At 36.9% G+C, this 16,896-nt stretch overlaps 1 protein-coding gene across 1 annotated transcript in view; it reads left to right on the plus strand.

Moving 5' to 3' along the window:
* Positions 1–15,644, plus strand: part of MET (MET proto-oncogene, receptor tyrosine kinase) — a 168,079-nt gene extending 152,435 nt beyond the window's left edge. Inside the window, exons 17-21 of the mRNA XM_069107079.1 lie at positions 410–591; positions 3,701–3,810; positions 5,098–5,263; positions 13,088–13,224; positions 13,364–15,644. Coding sequence (XP_068963180.1) covers positions 410–591; positions 3,701–3,810; positions 5,098–5,263; positions 13,088–13,224; positions 13,364–13,574 — 806 coding nt within the window. The 3' untranslated portion in view covers positions 13,575–15,644. The remainder of the gene's footprint in view (positions 1–409; positions 592–3,700; positions 3,811–5,097; positions 5,264–13,087; positions 13,225–13,363) is intronic.
* The last annotated feature ends 1,252 nt before the right edge of the window (positions 15,645–16,896 follow it).

A 16,896-nucleotide genomic window follows, 5' to 3' on the forward strand; every position in this document is an offset into this window, starting at 1 on the left:
GATTTAAATTTACATTGATTTTCTGATTCTGACAAAATATTCATTTTATACATGTTGAATTCTGATTTCTCCAAGTTGCAAGTATCTTTCCACCAAAACTACCTTGTGTTTATTTTATATATGTATATAATTTTATATTTATATAATTATATAATAATAGATTGTATATTATTACTTATTATTTTGTATATTATATACAATATATACATATTTGCGATTTTTAGGTATATACATGTTGTCTACCCCAGAGGGCAGAGTCTCTTATTTTTGTCTTTGTATCACCAGTGACTGGCACACTGCTGGGCACATAGTAGGAACTTAAATCAGTTCTTGTTGATTGATTGTTGATTGGTTAATTAATTATTCCACAATGAAATTTGATATCATTTTCTACCACTGGATTTCACAGGAATTACTGACCTAGGAGAGGTTTCCCAATTTCTGACTGAAGGGATCATAATGAAAGATTTTAGTCACCCCAATGTCCTCTCACTTTTGGGAATCTGTCTTCGTAATGAAGGGTCTCCATTGGTGGTCCTGCCATACATGAAACATGGAGATCTTCGAAACTTCATAAGAAATGAGACTCATGTAAGTACTTTACCAGAGCTACCAGCTGAAAAATTAGGTTCATGCAAAAACCATCAAAATAGGTCAGATTCAAAACTTTTGTGGTTAAATATTTTAAGTTTATTTTGTCAAGGACCTTGTGTTCTACTCGGAAATATAGCATATATGCATATTATAGCTAGCTAAATAGACAGACAGATGATAGATAGATAGATAGATAGATAGATAGATAGATAGATAGATAGATAGATAGATAGATAGATAGATAGATAGATATAGAAGGAAGGATGGATATTAAGTACTTGCTATGTGCCTTGCACTGTGCCAGATGCTAGGGATGCAAATGCAAACAATCAAAATAATTCCCATCCTCGAGGAGGTTATATTCTAATGAGGGAAGACTAAATGTAAAAGGGTGCTGAAAATCAGGGAGTATCTCTATAGTGGAATGGTGAGAAGTCCAGAAAGTACCTTGGAGGTCTGGACCCCAATATAATAAAGTGAGAATACACCTGTATGGATGAAGACACCCAGGGAAGGAGTTCCTGGAGGGGAAATAAGTGGCTGTTTGAAGAGAAAATACTGACAACCTGGGTAATCTCAGAAAGACTTCCCAGAAGAAGTGGAGCCTGAACTAAGATGTGAAGAGACCCCCTCTGACTTTTAGCCATGGTAGCTATTCCCCAAACTCTCCACTCATCTCTCCTCTCCATGCTTCCAAACAGCCTGTCCCACATGTCTTCAATATAATCCCTCCTCTCATTTGTCCCTTACAATTCCCAGCTTTCTTTTAGGCTTATCAAGTTCCACTTTCTACACAAAATCTTTTTTGATCTCCCAGTTTTAGGATTCTTTCCCTCCTCAAATTGCTTTGTATTGATCCATGTACCTGTCGTATATCCCAACAGAATATAAGTTCCTTGTGCAGGTACTGTCTTTGTTTTCTCTTTGTATTTCCCAACATGAAGCACAATGCCTGGCACATGGTAGTCTCTTAATCAAAAGTTATTTTTTTGAATGACAAGGATTCTGAAAAGTGGAAATGAGAAAGGACTAATATCCCAAGTGAGGGGAATGGCCTATACAAATGCAGAGAGGCTGGATCTGTGTTGTACAACTCTGGGAACAACAAGCTATCCAATTTTGCTACAGCTTATAAACCTGAATGAACAGGGCAATAGGAAATGGGTCTACACAGGTAAATAGAACCAGATTGTGAAGGGCCTTACATGCTAGGCTGAGGAGTTTGTATTTGAAAGTTTTTGAAAAGGTAGGTAATATGATCATACTCATGCACTAAGAAGATTGTTTTGGAAGCCTGTGGAAAATGGAGAGGCTGGGGAAAAGAGTGGTCTAATTAGAAGGTTAATATAATAGACTAAGTGAGAAGTAACAGGGATGCAAACTAAGGTTGTGACCACAAGAAATATTGTGTCCATAAAATTGCTAGGACTTGTCAATGGGATAGGATGTTTACAGGGAGTGATGTAGAGGAGAGAGTCAAGAATGACTCCAATGTTACAAACCTGGGTAACTGGGTAGTTAGTGGTGAGAGAGGAGAAAAAGAGTGGAAGTTTTATCAGTTCTATTTTGGATATAAGACATCCAGAAGGAAACGTCCACAGTTAGGTGATGATGGAGAACTGGAGTCTAGTAGAGACTTAGACTGGATACGTAGATTTAGGAGCTACCTGCATAGAGTCAAGTCAACAACAAATATTTATTAAACACCTACTAGGTGTCAGACACTGTGCTAAGTGCCAAAGAAAGACAAAAATAGCCCCCACCCTTGAGAAGCTACAGTCTAATGGAAAAGACAATATGTAAACCACGATGTACAAACAAGATATACACAAAAGAGAAAGTAGGAATTTAGCATAGAGATGGTAATTGAAGAAATGAGAGCTATTGAGACTATAGACAATGACAGTGAACATCTAGAGGATTCTGGCCAACTAGCCAGCTGGCTCCACTTACAGACAACCAACAGGTATTTATTAAATTCCTACTATGTGCCCAGAACAGCTCTAGGCATATGTATGTAAAAGCAAAGAATAAAACAATCTCCACTCTCAAGAAGCATCCGTTCTAATGGATGCATTAAACCCCAACAAGCTCAGAAAGTCTTTGAGTACCCAGTGGGATTAAGTGTAGGCTCACTTCCTTGGTCTCTCCTGTCAACTCTTTGGGTAAGAATCCAGCATTAGAAGAGCTTTACTCTTCATCCACTTCAATTTCCAAATAAAAGGCATAAACTAATTTATTAGCATCATATCGTGAAATGAGATCTGATTCCAAGGAAACCAAAGTGCAGGTGTTAGGAAAGATCCTGTAGTCAGGCAAGAGGAGAATGAATATCTAGCCTCTGGCGTTTATATGCTCGTATAAGTAAGGTGAATTCACGATGTCTTTTGGTACCCTGCCAAAGTCAATCAAGCAATTGATTCTTTGTGTCTACTCTGACAAGGTAATTTGCCCCCAACATGGTGAACATGGTACTCTCAAGACAAATTTTAATCTCCAAGGTTTATCACAGGGCTGAGTTCATCATGGTCCCATGAAAACTTACTGTGAATGAATTTGCACTTAGAATTTTGATTTTTTTATTTTCAAAGATTGTGCTGCTGCTGCTGATCAGAAAAGTTTAATGCATTCCTGGCAGTCCTCCACTGGGCCCGAAAAGACTTTTCTCTGACTAGAGGCTACAAGCATTATTGCAAAGCCCACTTCTACATTTAAAAATTTACAAACTCCATGATACCTTCAAAGGAGCTACCCTTTCTGATCATAACCCACTTGTGTGTTTAGTCTTTCTGCTGTAGCATACAGCTCTGCTCATAATTTCAATTTGAGTTTATTTTTCTAAAGAAAAAAAAATTGTTTAGATTACCCTACCTCATTTTACACAAGCAAACTGAGATCCAAAATCCTCTGCCCATGTGCAATCTAGTTTTGAGAGTCAGTATTTCTTTACATGAGTATATCTTCCTCATTAACAAATAATTTTGGATCACAAGTGGTACAAACTGTTTTGTACCCAGTGCAAAAACAATAACTGCTACACAAAATTCAAAACTCTTGAGATCAGAACTTGTTGATTTATCCTTTAATTATGTCCTGTGTATTATAGAACCCAACAGTGAAAGACCTTATTGGTTTTGGTCTTCAAGTAGCCAAAGGCATGAAATACCTTGCGAGCAAAAAGTTTGTCCACAGAGACTTGGCTGCAAGAAATTGTATGTAAGTATAAAATGTTCCATCTGTATCTTCCAAATTATTTAGAGACTAAGTGAAACAAGGAGAAATGTAGTGGTGATTTTCCCCCTGCTTTTTGTGACTGTAATCATGTTGTTGTCATTATGTAAAAGGTCCTTTATTTTTGTTACAGTTGCAATTGATGTATAAGCATTGTGTTGTAAGAATGTGGGTGGAACTTTCAGGATTTATCCACCAGAACATTAAAAGGGACTCTCTGGAGGGGGTCTTGAACAGCTGTTATATACACTTGCTTTTTTTGGTCCTTCCCACCAGTAGCCCCTAATGTTGTGGTTTTATGCTACATTAGCTTACAGAAGAGAGAACTTGATCTTCAGCATTCTGCATTAAAAAAGAAAAAAAAGGTAGGCGGATACCATTTCACTGAGGCTGCCCAAGACTTGATTTGGACTTGGCCTGGCTTAGTCCTACCAAAAATGGTATTTAGGAATGAATATACAAAGAACTTTATTTGTGTCTGGCTGCCTGGGCTGTGTAATACAACAGTTAACAGTTAGTGATTGATTCAATAGTTTCCCATTTTATTGCACTGATTCATGATATATGGCATGAATGAATGAATTGTGTTATTAATTGCCAGCCTTGGTTTTCTGCAAATGGAACAGCTTAAGGAATATTTTTTTAATGTAACACACCCTAGATATTTGGAATTAATTTTTATTTAAACTTGATATTTTTCTTATGTACTGCATAATGTATTATAATAATCCTTTATTAGGAAAGAGAAATGATAGAGGGTTCTCTCTGTACTAAACACACTGGTCCTTGGCCAATTGAGAATAATATAAGAAAGGTGGCACAGGATATACCTACTTCAGTGTAATGTATCCCTTTAACCTTAACTCTAGCTCTTAGTATTAATTAAAGATGACCTGTGAGAATTAATAATTGCTTTGTGTCAAAAGTTGATGTGCCAAAGTGTAAAAACAGCACAAGATACAATTCTATGCCATGTCAACATCTAAGCAGCAGCAAAGGGATTTTCTTGGCACCACGTAATGAGTACTGTCACAGAGGTGGCAGGGTCAATCCATTTATGGATTTGTAATACCAATGTCATATGTACTTACTCAAGACTTCCATTTAATTTAGTGCTAGCTAATAGATGCCAGATATGAAGAGCTCAGATATGAAGAGCTTCCAAAAGTCATAGCTTTAAAATGCAAAAGCTACTTGTGACAATCTAGAGAATATTCTGTATCACTGTAAATCCATTTCTCCCATTTCAGATAATTTTTGTCATTTCTGTAGGCTGGATGAAAAATTCACTGTCAAAGTTGCTGATTTTGGGCTTGCCAGAGATGTGTATGATAAAGAATATTACAGTGTACACAATAAAACAGGAGCAAAACTGCCAGTGAAATGGATGGCTTTAGAAAGTTTGCAAACTCAGAAGTTTACTACAAAGTCAGATGTGGTAATGTACACATTCTATCTAATATGATTCGACTGTTTTTCTTATGAAATTCATATATTCCTTCTCCTCAGCAACTCAATTAGACTTGACCATTGTTCTGCTAAATACAAACCTAGATTATAAATTTGAGTTTAAAATAAGAATAGAGATACATTGTTAGAAATATGAGTGTAAGTTGTCTGATAAAGACCACTTCTTGTACCTGTTTGGTTCACCCCACTACATGTAACAGTATCGTACACATGGTAGGTTTAAAGAGTCTTTGTTTAATATAATTCTAAATTTCTTCATATATTACCTTGTTCCTCTCTGTTGCTTAAAGAGGCTCAAGGAAAATTATATTTGAAAATATCACCATTAGAATAATTGTTGGTCATGTTTCATACTACAAGGAAGAAGACAGCCTAAGTAACAAAAAATACCCTATAGTGTTGATAGATGGTTAGTGGTACACATGTAAATTAGCATAAAGTTTAGCTTCCCTTGCAAACCAAGCATCTGAATGTTGACATAGTATTATTTCTATAGCATGTGTTTGCTTATGCTATGTGCATTTTATGGTTCATATACAAAAACTAACTCATTAGCAGGAAAGTACTGCAAATGACTACATGGAAAGAAGGAAGGAAAGGAAAGGAAATACACATTTATTAAGTGCCTGCTATATGCCAGGCATTGTTTTAAGTGCTTTACAAATATTATCTCATTTGATCTTCACATATAACTCTGGGAGATGACTACTGTTATTATCCCCACTTTACAGTTAGGGAAACTGAGACAAACACGGGTTAAGTTGACTTGCCCAGGATTACACAGCAAGTAAATGTCTGAGATCAGATTTTAACCCAGATCTTCCTAACTCCAGATCCAACACTTTATCCACTGAGTCACCTAACTATCATAGGCCTTGCTAATATTTATTCATTTAGATTAATTCAAAAACAATTGAACTGTCAGCAAAATGTTCAGATTTGGAAAACTTCACTATGATGATTTTGAAAGCAAGAAGAAATGAGTTAATTCCCACTTGGGACCAGCTTTGCTCATTCTGATTAAATCAAATTAGAGCTAATGGTCCTAAAAGGTTTTTTGAGGATTTGTTTTTTTTTTAAAACCTGGGCAAGATCTAAGTGGATAGAGCACTTTGGCTGGAATCAGAAAGACGTGAGTTCAAACCTAGGCTCAGGTACTTACTGGCTGTGAGATCCTAGGCAAATCCTTGAATCTGTTTGCCTCAGTTCCCTCCTCAGTAAAATGGGGATAATAATAGCACCTGCCTCCCAGGTAAGTACTTTGCAAACCTTAAGATAGGTCTCCCTACTATCTACAAGTGGCAAGGTGAGAGAATAGGCTATAATTGAATGCTACTGGCCACACTTGCTTTTTTTTTCCAGCTTACCTAATTCAGTGTTCATTCTATTAAGTACTTAGAGGTATAGCAAATGCCTCTTTTATCTCCACATATACATCCTTGCCTGTAAGTTGCCTAGCAAGCTTGCTAAGCAAAAACAGACTTTTTGGGTCCTCTGGCCCATACAAGGATGCCCTGCACATCCTGATTTATGCTCATTTGATTTTTTTTTACCCTGGCAAATGCCCAATGGGGAAATATGACCTGGTATATTCTTGAGTTTTCTATGAAGCACTTTGATCTCTTTGAATCAAGAAATAGCATATTATCATAAAGCCTGGTAGACCAAACATCGTCTTAGGATCAAGAACTCTTGAATTTTTAATCCCAGCTTGAATTCACATTTATTGCTGGATTTTTAGCAAGTGATTTAACCTCTTCATGTCATTATTATGTGCAGGTCTAAGATGCTAACATTCCTCATGAAAACTGTTATTTTTTAAACCACTAATGAAATGCATCAAAAATAATAAATTAAATAGTACCACATTGCTTGAATATAGGCTGCTTACAAGTATGGTCTGAACTCTTAAAATAAGATGTTCTTGTACCCAAGGTTGCACTGTCTCTACTGAAAGGGAAACAAATATGTAGGTATTCCCTGAAAAATAGTTGCACAAAATAACCATATTTAAAATTTGGAAAATGTTTAAAGCATTATGCCCACTTGAAAAGAACATTTGCCAAATGAATCTAAAGCAAGAATTCTAAGACTTTATTGTGTTATGGACTCCTCTGGTAATCTAGTGAAACATGAAGACCTTTTCTCCAAGTAATGTTTTTAAATATATAAGATAAAATGCATTGGATTGTCCAATCAACATTTATTTAGCACCTACTATGTGCCTGGCAATATTCTAGAAACAATAAAGAGTAAATCAGTCCCTGCCCAGAAGGAGTTTACAATCTAATGGGAGGAGACAGCACACAAAAGAAGGATGGAAAAGGGGGAAGGGTATCTTGTTCCATGGAGTTTAAAATTAGGCAGAGCAGCAGATGCTAAGTAGAGCTGAAAAGTCCAGTTTCTGCCCTCTATAAAGGAAGGCATTGGGAGGAGTTTATTACTCTACCCTCCAATCAGAGGCAAGAGGAAGCTGAGGGAGATTGCATAGGTCAAAACTTGAGTTAGCACAATGATGAGGTGATGAGCTTAACCTGATAGAGATACCTTATTGTGTGGAGTTGAAACCAAGTAGAGTGGTGGATGCAAAAGTGAGGATCACCAAAGAAACCAATTATATTTAATTAGCTATCAAAATTTTTAAAAATACAATTTCACAGAAATCAAATTAAGAACCTTTAGTCTACAGTCTGACTCTATGCATTCCTTTTGTCCTTCCATAATTTGTAGGGATGGAGACAGACCATGCTAGAAACGAGCAATAGACAGCAGGCTCTGACAGAGAATTCCCTGGTCCAAGAGAGTAAATAGGATGCCACACCAAGACAAACCCATGGAATTTTGAGAGCTGAGGTAGATGGTAGTAAAAGAACTCCATCCAGAACCCAAAAGCCTGAGACTGACCCAAGAATAAAACCTAACAAAGGGGTGCCACAGAATTTGGGGAGATGGTTCTCCCACACAACATATCATCTGGTAACAAAACTCTTTTATACTGAAGGCATGCTAGCCAAGCCCCATCTGTGTTCCTCTGTTTCCACACAGCTGTAGGCCTGGACATTGGAGAAATTTAGAATGGCAAAGATATGAAAAAGAAATGCCTTAAAGCTAAACATTTAAAAGCACTGAATAAGGACTTAACATAATTTTAAAATTCAATAAGTTCATTTGATACAGCTTCATGCAATAAAGCTTCCAGATTCCCCTGTGCATTAGACTACAGTGTTGGCCATTGGCCAACAAATGGCAAGGCTTTGGATTTCTCAAATTCTACCATATTTTACTGTATTTTGATCAAATTTGTATGTATAGTGGCATAACACTTAAGAACTGCTTAGAACAGAAAAGCACAGAAAACAAAAACTGGTCCAAATCAACCAACTTGTGAGAAATCTACAAGTCTGGTTTTCATTTCATATCTGCAAAACAGCATAATAGAGTTTTAAGAGCACTGAATTTAGAGTGAGAAGACATGAGTTCAAATGCCAGAAATGCTTCTTACTACCTTTCTGACCTTGAGAAAGTCACTTGAGCATCTCTTATAGCCTCAATTTCATTATAAAATGATGGACCTGAACAAGATGATTTCCATAGTCTCTTTCAACTGAAAAAAAAAATCCTTGTTGACCATTATTCTTGTGGCACATGCACACACGCACGCACACATACACTTTTGGTAAACAGATAAAGTTGTTTTTTTTTAACAGATGCATTCTCTCTTTAGAGGAATGGATCCCAAAGTGCAATAAATATAATGTTATGTTTATAGGCATAAAGAAGCTATGCCAAGGATGAAAAGGGAGCATGTTTTAGAGAGGTCAGGAGTAAGGAACAGTGAGGGAGTTCTGAGGAAAAAATTATACCATTCAGCTGCCTACAAGAAGTAAGAGTAATTTTATGAATGCATACATGAGAGCGAACGGCAAGAAATAGTTGGTCACAACTGAAAGATGGAGGTCCAAGCTTCTAAAAGATAACATTTAAGAAATCCCAAGGAAGAGACAGTGTCCTTGTATGTCTTAGAAACCCAGTCTACAAGCTTGGCAAGTCTACACACAATAGATCTTTTTTCCCTCAAAAACTTCCCATGTCTAATAGAAGAGAAAACAACTTTGTAGATTAAGTTAGACTACTGCAAGTATTTAGAACATAAAAGCAGTCCAATAAATGGGAAAACTGGCAAGGAAGATTTTAGGCACAAATAAGGAAATCTTTTCCCATATACTTGCCAATTCATACTTTCCACATACATTAAGATTATATTTAAACAAACAAACAAAAGTTATTTTAAGAATCAAAAGGTGGCAGAGATAAGCACTTTGGGAAATAAATTTCTTACCAACTCTTCCCCCCACTTCTGATGGTCCCAAGCATACAGCAGTGAGAAAATGGGGAACTTTTCCATCCTCCCATTCTTTGAGCAGTCTCTTGGTACCTTCCCATCCTACTCTAACCCCACCATGGGAAGGGGAAAGGGAAGAAGGAGGGGAATACATATTTATATAATACTTACTATGTGCTGGACATGGGACAAAAGCTCTTTACAAATTTATCTCATTTGATTCTCACAACAACCCTGCAAGGTAGGTGCTGTTATTATCCCCATTTTATAGTTAAGGAAAACAAGCAAACAGAGGTTAAGTAACATGCCCAGGGTCACACAAAAAGTGACTTTCTAAGGTCAGATACAAACTTGGGTTTTCCTGACTCCAGGTCCAGTTCTCCATCCACAGCACAGGTAACTCCCTGCTGGAAATAAATACAAACTATTTTTTCTTGATATCTCACTACTTCCCCCATTCAATTGGGGCAGCTCAATTAGGGGCAGTGCATTGAGGGCTGAGCCTGGAATCACAAAGACTTGAGTTCAAACCTGGCCTCAGACACTAGCTGTGTGACCCTGAGCAAGTCACTTAACTTCTCTTTGTCTCAATTTCCCCATCTATAAATTGAGATCATAATATCACCTACGTCCCAAGGTTGTTGTGAAGAATGAGATAATAATTGTAAAGCCCTTAGCACAATGATGGCCACATAGTAAGTGCTACATAATGGTTTGGGATTTGCATTTGCTGGAAATTCAAAATGAAGAATGATAACTTCCTCCCTTTCAAAGCTCCCCCCAAATACCCAGTTTGAAGACAAAGAATAATAGGGCCTCAGGACTTCAATAAGAGAAGACTAAAGTAATTAGAACTGCATGTTCTCCAATCTCCTTTGTCTCTCTACACTCCTGGAATAACCCTGTATGTATTTACAAATCTCCATAGTGCTCCATGGTGCTATGACCTGGTCTACCTCTCCCAAAAAGTCATTTGGAACTATGCCCCAGAAGTTCCTAAATAAAACATTACCTTTGGCCCAGCAATAGCACTACTAGGCCTGTAGTCCAAAAAGATCAAAGAAGGAGGAAAAGGACCTGTGTCACAAAAATAATTAAATAGCAGTTCTTTTAGTTATAATAGTCACAGCTGTTCTTTTAGGAGTGGCAAAGAACTGGAAACTACACAGGTAACCAATAATTGAGGAATGGCTAACAAACTGGGAATGATAAACAAATTAGGCATATGAATGTAATAGAATATAACATATTAAGCTGTAAGAAATTAATAAAGAGGGGCAGCCAGGTGGTACAGTGAGTAAGAGCACTGACCCCGGTGTCAGGAGACCTGGGATTGGTTCTGGCCTCAGATACTTGGCACCCACACAAAATAACTGGCCGTGTAACCTTGAGCAAGTTACTTAACCCCAATTGCTTATAAAAAAAATTAATAAAGAGATTGTTCCAGCCAAACCCAGATATATTTGTATTATCCAATAGAGAGTGAAGTGAGTAGAATTGGGAGAAAAATTTATACTCTAACATCAATACCGTAAGAAATGAAATATTCTAGGGGGCAGCTAGGTGACGCAGGGAGTAAAGCACCAGCCCCAGAGTCAGGAGGACCTGAGTTTGGTTCAGGCCTCAGACACTTAACACCCACACAAAAAAACTAGCCATGTAACCTTGGGCAAGTTACTTAACCCCAATTGCCCCCCAAAAGGAAAAAAAATTATTCTAAAAGGCTTAAGAATTCTGATCACCACAATGATCAACCATAATTCCATAAATCTAGTGATGAAAAAGTCTGTGGGAAAAAATGAAAAATGACAGAGAGGCGATGTACTAATATGCAGAATGTGACATACTTTTGGACATGGCCAAAGTAGTTATTTGTTTTGCTTGATTATGCTTAATTATTACAAGGGTCTTGTATTTCTGTTTTTCCCACTGGGGAGAAGGGGAGAAAGAGAGGAGGAAAAAAAAGTAATGCTTCATAATTTAAAGGGAGAAAAGAAAATTAGGAAGATTTGCATGAACTGATAGAGAATGAAGTAAGGAGAACCAAGAGAACAATTTATAAAACAACAACTTTGTAAAGATAAATTACTCTGAAAAACTTAAGATCTCTGATCACTGTATAACCAAGTATGAATAATTCCAGAGGATCAATTAAGAAATGTGCTACCCACCTCCTAAGACAGATGGATGCAAGGGTGCAGAATGAGATGTGCTTTTGACATGCCCAATTTGGGAATTTGTTTTGTTTGACTATGCACGTTCAATGCAAGGACTTTGGTTTTGTCTTCAGTGGAGAAAGGAAGGTAGAAGGGAGAGAGAATAGACTTTTTGATCATTGAGGGGAAAATAAATTTAAACAAACTGCTCCATGGGGTCTGCCTTGCCTGCATTCTCCTCAACCTTCATTCTAACTATTTGCCACTGCAAGCAACAACCCTGGTGTTATTTATCTTCCAGAGTAAAGTAGAACTTTACTCACAAGGCAAAAGGCAAACTCTCTGTGGAAGAAAACTCTTGAAGATCCCTTCCTTACTAGATTTTTCAGTCTCAGAGATATAAAATAGGGAGGGCCTAAGAGCTGCAGTGAGATATCTGTCTCTAAGGGATTGAGGCCAAAATGTAGACAGTTGTTTAAAATAGCAAAGTGGGAAGAATTTACCCCACCTCCCTTCCAAAAAGCAGGAGGATCAGACACACTGTCTTCCAGATAGCTGGTGAGGAGACTGCTATTACTCTTACCTCTGTTATTGCTTCTACTGCTACAAAACAAAAATCCAAAAAAACTCCAGGGGTTTAAGGGCATGATGATGGACCAGATTTTGGGGGAAAATCCTATACAATACATATATAATCCTATATATGGACCAATCTAGAATTTACTTTTAATCAAATGTAGTTGACATTAAAATTAATGTTAACAGTTAGTTAAATTTTCCAAAGATGGAAACATTAATACTAGGTAACAGATGCAACCGTATCCTTCTAGACTAAGTCTTTAAAAGAATTTGGATTATTTTGTACATCCTAACACTGTAATTGCCTTTAAAAATCTTTATTGCCTTATTCTTTTACTAAATGACCTAGAATGCTGTTGAGCTATTCTAAGGGGAACATGTTGGTACTTTTAACAGATAAATGCTATCATATTAATCACGGGTGATATTTTAATTATTGTTTAGGCTTAGAACTTTTGGAATACCTGACAAATAAATGTACAACATATAGTTCATTTTGCCTTGATTCTAGTTCAAACATGCTAGAAAATTGGTATCCTACTTTTTGCCCTCAAAGAAAATCTAATCCTAACACAATGTGCTTGAAATGGGAGAGAATGTATCATTGAATGTTTAAGCTCACTCTCTCATCACTGAAATCTGGTGAATTAGCTCACATTTCAAGTTGCATGTTCAAACCATTCTAAACTGAAATTCTTTTTCCTTGTTTTTTTAGTGGTCTTTTGGAGTGCTTCTCTGGGAACTAATGACTAGAGGAGCACCTCCTTATCCTGATGTTAATACCTTTGATATAACAGTTTACTTATTGCAAGGTCGAAGGCTCTTGCAGCCTGAGTACTGCCCAGATGCACTGTAAGTCCTCCTTCAGAATCTTTGGTGATTGGGGTTCAAGTTGTGGGGCAGTCAGGAAGTCTTCTCTAAATGTGAATTTTTTGTTGTTGAAAGAAACCATTGCTTCAAATAATCTTTCTCTGGCTTCTCTCTGAAATAGGTATGAAGTCATGCTAAAATGCTGGCATCCGAAAGCTGAAATGCGTCCCTCCTTCTCTGAACTGGTCTCAAAGATATCAGTCATATTCTCCACATTCATTGGAGAGCATTATGTTCACGTGAATGCCACCTATGTCAATGTAAAATGTGTCGCCCCCTACCCTTCCCTTTTGTCATCCCAAGACAATGTGGACAGGGAGGTGGACACCTGACAGGATGTACCCATAGTTCCCTATGTATGAGAAAGCTACCATAGTGGTAGTTCAAACAAAAGCAGAAGTTCTATCCACTGTTTTTTTTTCCCCATTGCCTAGGGGAAAACACCATCATTTGTAAGTTGTTTTTGCCCCAAATTGCACTATTATAAGGATTTTATATTGTATTATTTAAATCCATGCAATTCTAGGGAGTTTTCTAACTCATCGAATTATCTGGACCAACTGCTGCTGCCTGGGATTGAAATTTGTATGATATTTGGGACATAAAGTCTGACCCATTGAGTTAAAGTGTATACAGCTGACAAAGAATCACTGCTCAAGCTTGGCTTTACATTGCTGGTTACATTATGAGAATCAAAGTGACAAATTTTGAAAGTCTAATGGACCATAGTCAATCCAGAAGAGGAACTATTTCTGTGACATAGACACAAACATAGAGAGCGACTACCTATTTAGAAGTCCAGTATTTCAAAAGATTTTTTTTTATGTTGTATATGTTCTAGCATTTTTTTTTGTTCTTAATCTTGACATTTTTGCCCACCAGGCAAAAGGATTCATTAAAGGACTATTGAATAAATTCCCTTTCTTAGGGAAGGATCATAGATAATGTAGTCAAAATTTCAAAACAGCATAACACAGAATGCTTTTATAAATTGATAGGAGGATTTGCATATTGTATATAGATAACTTTTAGATTATTTTCTTAAATAAAATAGTCCTAATGGCATATTCAGTTGTCATTTAGACATCAGCTCTCAAAAAATGACACTGTTAAAGTTGTAACTTAATTAATTTGGACATTTTGGATGTTCTTTTCTGTATTTAAGAAGTGACTATTATCTGAGAGTAAAAACTTGAGTTGTAATGATAAACATTTCTTAAGATAAATCAGTATGTATCCTGACTGAAAATTTTGGTAATTCTGCTCAATTGTAGCCCTTGTTTATGGCAATTCCTAGGAGTCAGTAACCCATAAATATTAGTCCCTGATGTCCAGGTGGCTTATTCTTCATAACATCACCAACTAGTGACACAAAAACATGCATTCATTCAGTCCAGTTCTGCCACTGTGCATGTAGATTTACCCAATTTATGGCCAGAAAAGTACATTTAAGAAACATATTCCTAAAGTTCTGGCCAGTTAGAAAGGAATCTAGTAGCTCTAGAATGAACCCTGGTAGTGTTTTGTTCTGTGGAATCTTGTGCCTACTACTGTATAGTGCATGTGGTATAGGATGGTTTTGTCCATGTAAACACAAAGTATTATATTTTTATAAAAATGTTTATTTTTAATGACATACACAATGTTTTGTTAGGCCACAAAATACTGCACTGTGAACATTTCAGAAAAGGTATGTCAGACTTGGATTTATACCTTGGGGTGATTTTTTTTTAATGACTGTAAATAGTGATAAGGAACTGCACTGATTGCCTGTACACCCCACCCTCATGACATCACCTTCACTTGAGGCCAAGGGTTAGCATAGCAAGCTAGAATGGAGGACATGTTACACTGAAACTGATTAACAGTTTTACTATTCTTGTAAGAATTATTGTAACCAAAAGTTCTTTGGGGAGGGTAGTAGGCATCATCAGGTCCTCTGTAGTGCAGACACATTTCACTTCAGAGGTACGTATTCAATTGTATATAGTTTAGATTCAGTGAGTGTCTGCAAACTGGGAATGACAGAAACTCTGTTCTGGGACAGTAATGTATCATCTCTGCCCATCTCTTGGCTACAAAAGTACTTGGGACATAAAGAGCTTGTGGGAGTAAAAACCCACTGACAAAGACTGCACACCTATATATATATATACATACATACTATACATATGTGCTCGGAAAATTTACAATGTGAAAATCATGTTTACTATTTATGAACTCTTCCTTTAATAAGGTTAACATTGTGTCTGGCACAGCCTGTAAGAGTAAGTGATTCTTGTAAGAATCTGACACTTGTTCATGCATATATACCTGCAGACGATCCGAATGGTACTTTGTATGTTTTTAATTGTTGTTCTGATATAATCATATGAGTTGAATAAAGAGATTAACATCCTGTGTCTTCAGAGTTAGTCCTTGCTTGCCACATGCAGTTTCCTACTCCATTTACCTAATGACAGAGGAATCTTAAAAGTGATTTAGGATTACAAAATCAAAATAAGGCGGCTTTTTGCATTTTGCCATTACATACAAGAGCTTGCCTTGTTGAGTCACAATCCATTGCTTCGCCTACAAACCCTCATGTGGCCTTTCAACTTTGAAGAAGAACAGCTTCACAGAATGAAGACCCTCTTCAGTGTATCTTGTCCTGGGTCTGTCAGAATGTGAATCTCTTGGGGCGTCTAGGTGGCACAGTGAACAGAGCACTGACCCTGGAGTCTGAAGGACCTGAGTTCAAATGTGGCCTCAGACACTTAACTCTTACTATCTGTGTGACCTTGGGCAAGTCACTTAACCCCAATTGCCCGGCCTTCCCCCCCTCCAAAAGAGAAAAAAAGAAAAGAAAAAAATAGAACGTGAATCTCTGGGATCATTGGTTCCTACCCAAGGTCCTCATTCTAACACAGAAAGAGCATGAATTAAATTATACAGACCATAGTCTTAAGGTTACGATGGCAGAGAGACCCTCTTGTCTGAAAAGAAAAGAAAGCCCATTACTCCCATAAACATTATCTCTGTCCTGAAAGGTCCCTATTTTTACAGGCCTTCAAACTCTATAGAGAGTTTGGCCAGTAACTATACCCAAGTGTTTTCTATGCTACATTGGAAAATGGACATTACAAGGGAAGGCTTCAGTTGCCCCTTTTCTTTTCAGTAATTTGAAGCTACCAGTCATCAGTAAGCCCATGTCGAAAAAGAAAAGTGAAATAGTGGAGCTGGCCATTTGCAGACTCTTAAATACAACATTTTTCTTATTTTAGAAGTGAATCCTAAATTAAGAACACTTTTCACTCATGAGTGCATCATCTAGTACTCAGTTCTAATGGTGCTTTGATGACCCATCAGTATACAAAGAGATAGAGTGAATTATAAAGAAACTTCTTTGAAAATCTGTACTTGGGGACCTGAATTTAATCTTATACCATCATATCCATTCCAAGAAGTATGTAAAGAAATAGAATCAAGTATATTATCATACCTAAAAGTAATTATTCTTGGCCATAGTTAAGGTATTCCGACAGTGACAGGTGTGAAGAAGTGTCTATTTTTGTTTCAAATTGAGATTTTATTCCACATGACAAGCTCCAAAAATCTGTTTTAAATATTAGTACAGTACTCTTAAAAATATCCTGGAAGTGAAAAGGAAATCTT

The sequence above is a fragment of the Petaurus breviceps genome, unplaced genomic scaffold, assembly GCF_028583685.1.
Source record: "Petaurus breviceps papuanus isolate PSGF00001 unplaced genomic scaffold, PetGlider_PUasm1.0 84, whole genome shotgun sequence".
In the NCBI taxonomy this organism is placed as follows: Eukaryota; Metazoa; Chordata; class Mammalia; order Diprotodontia; family Petauridae; genus Petaurus; species Petaurus breviceps.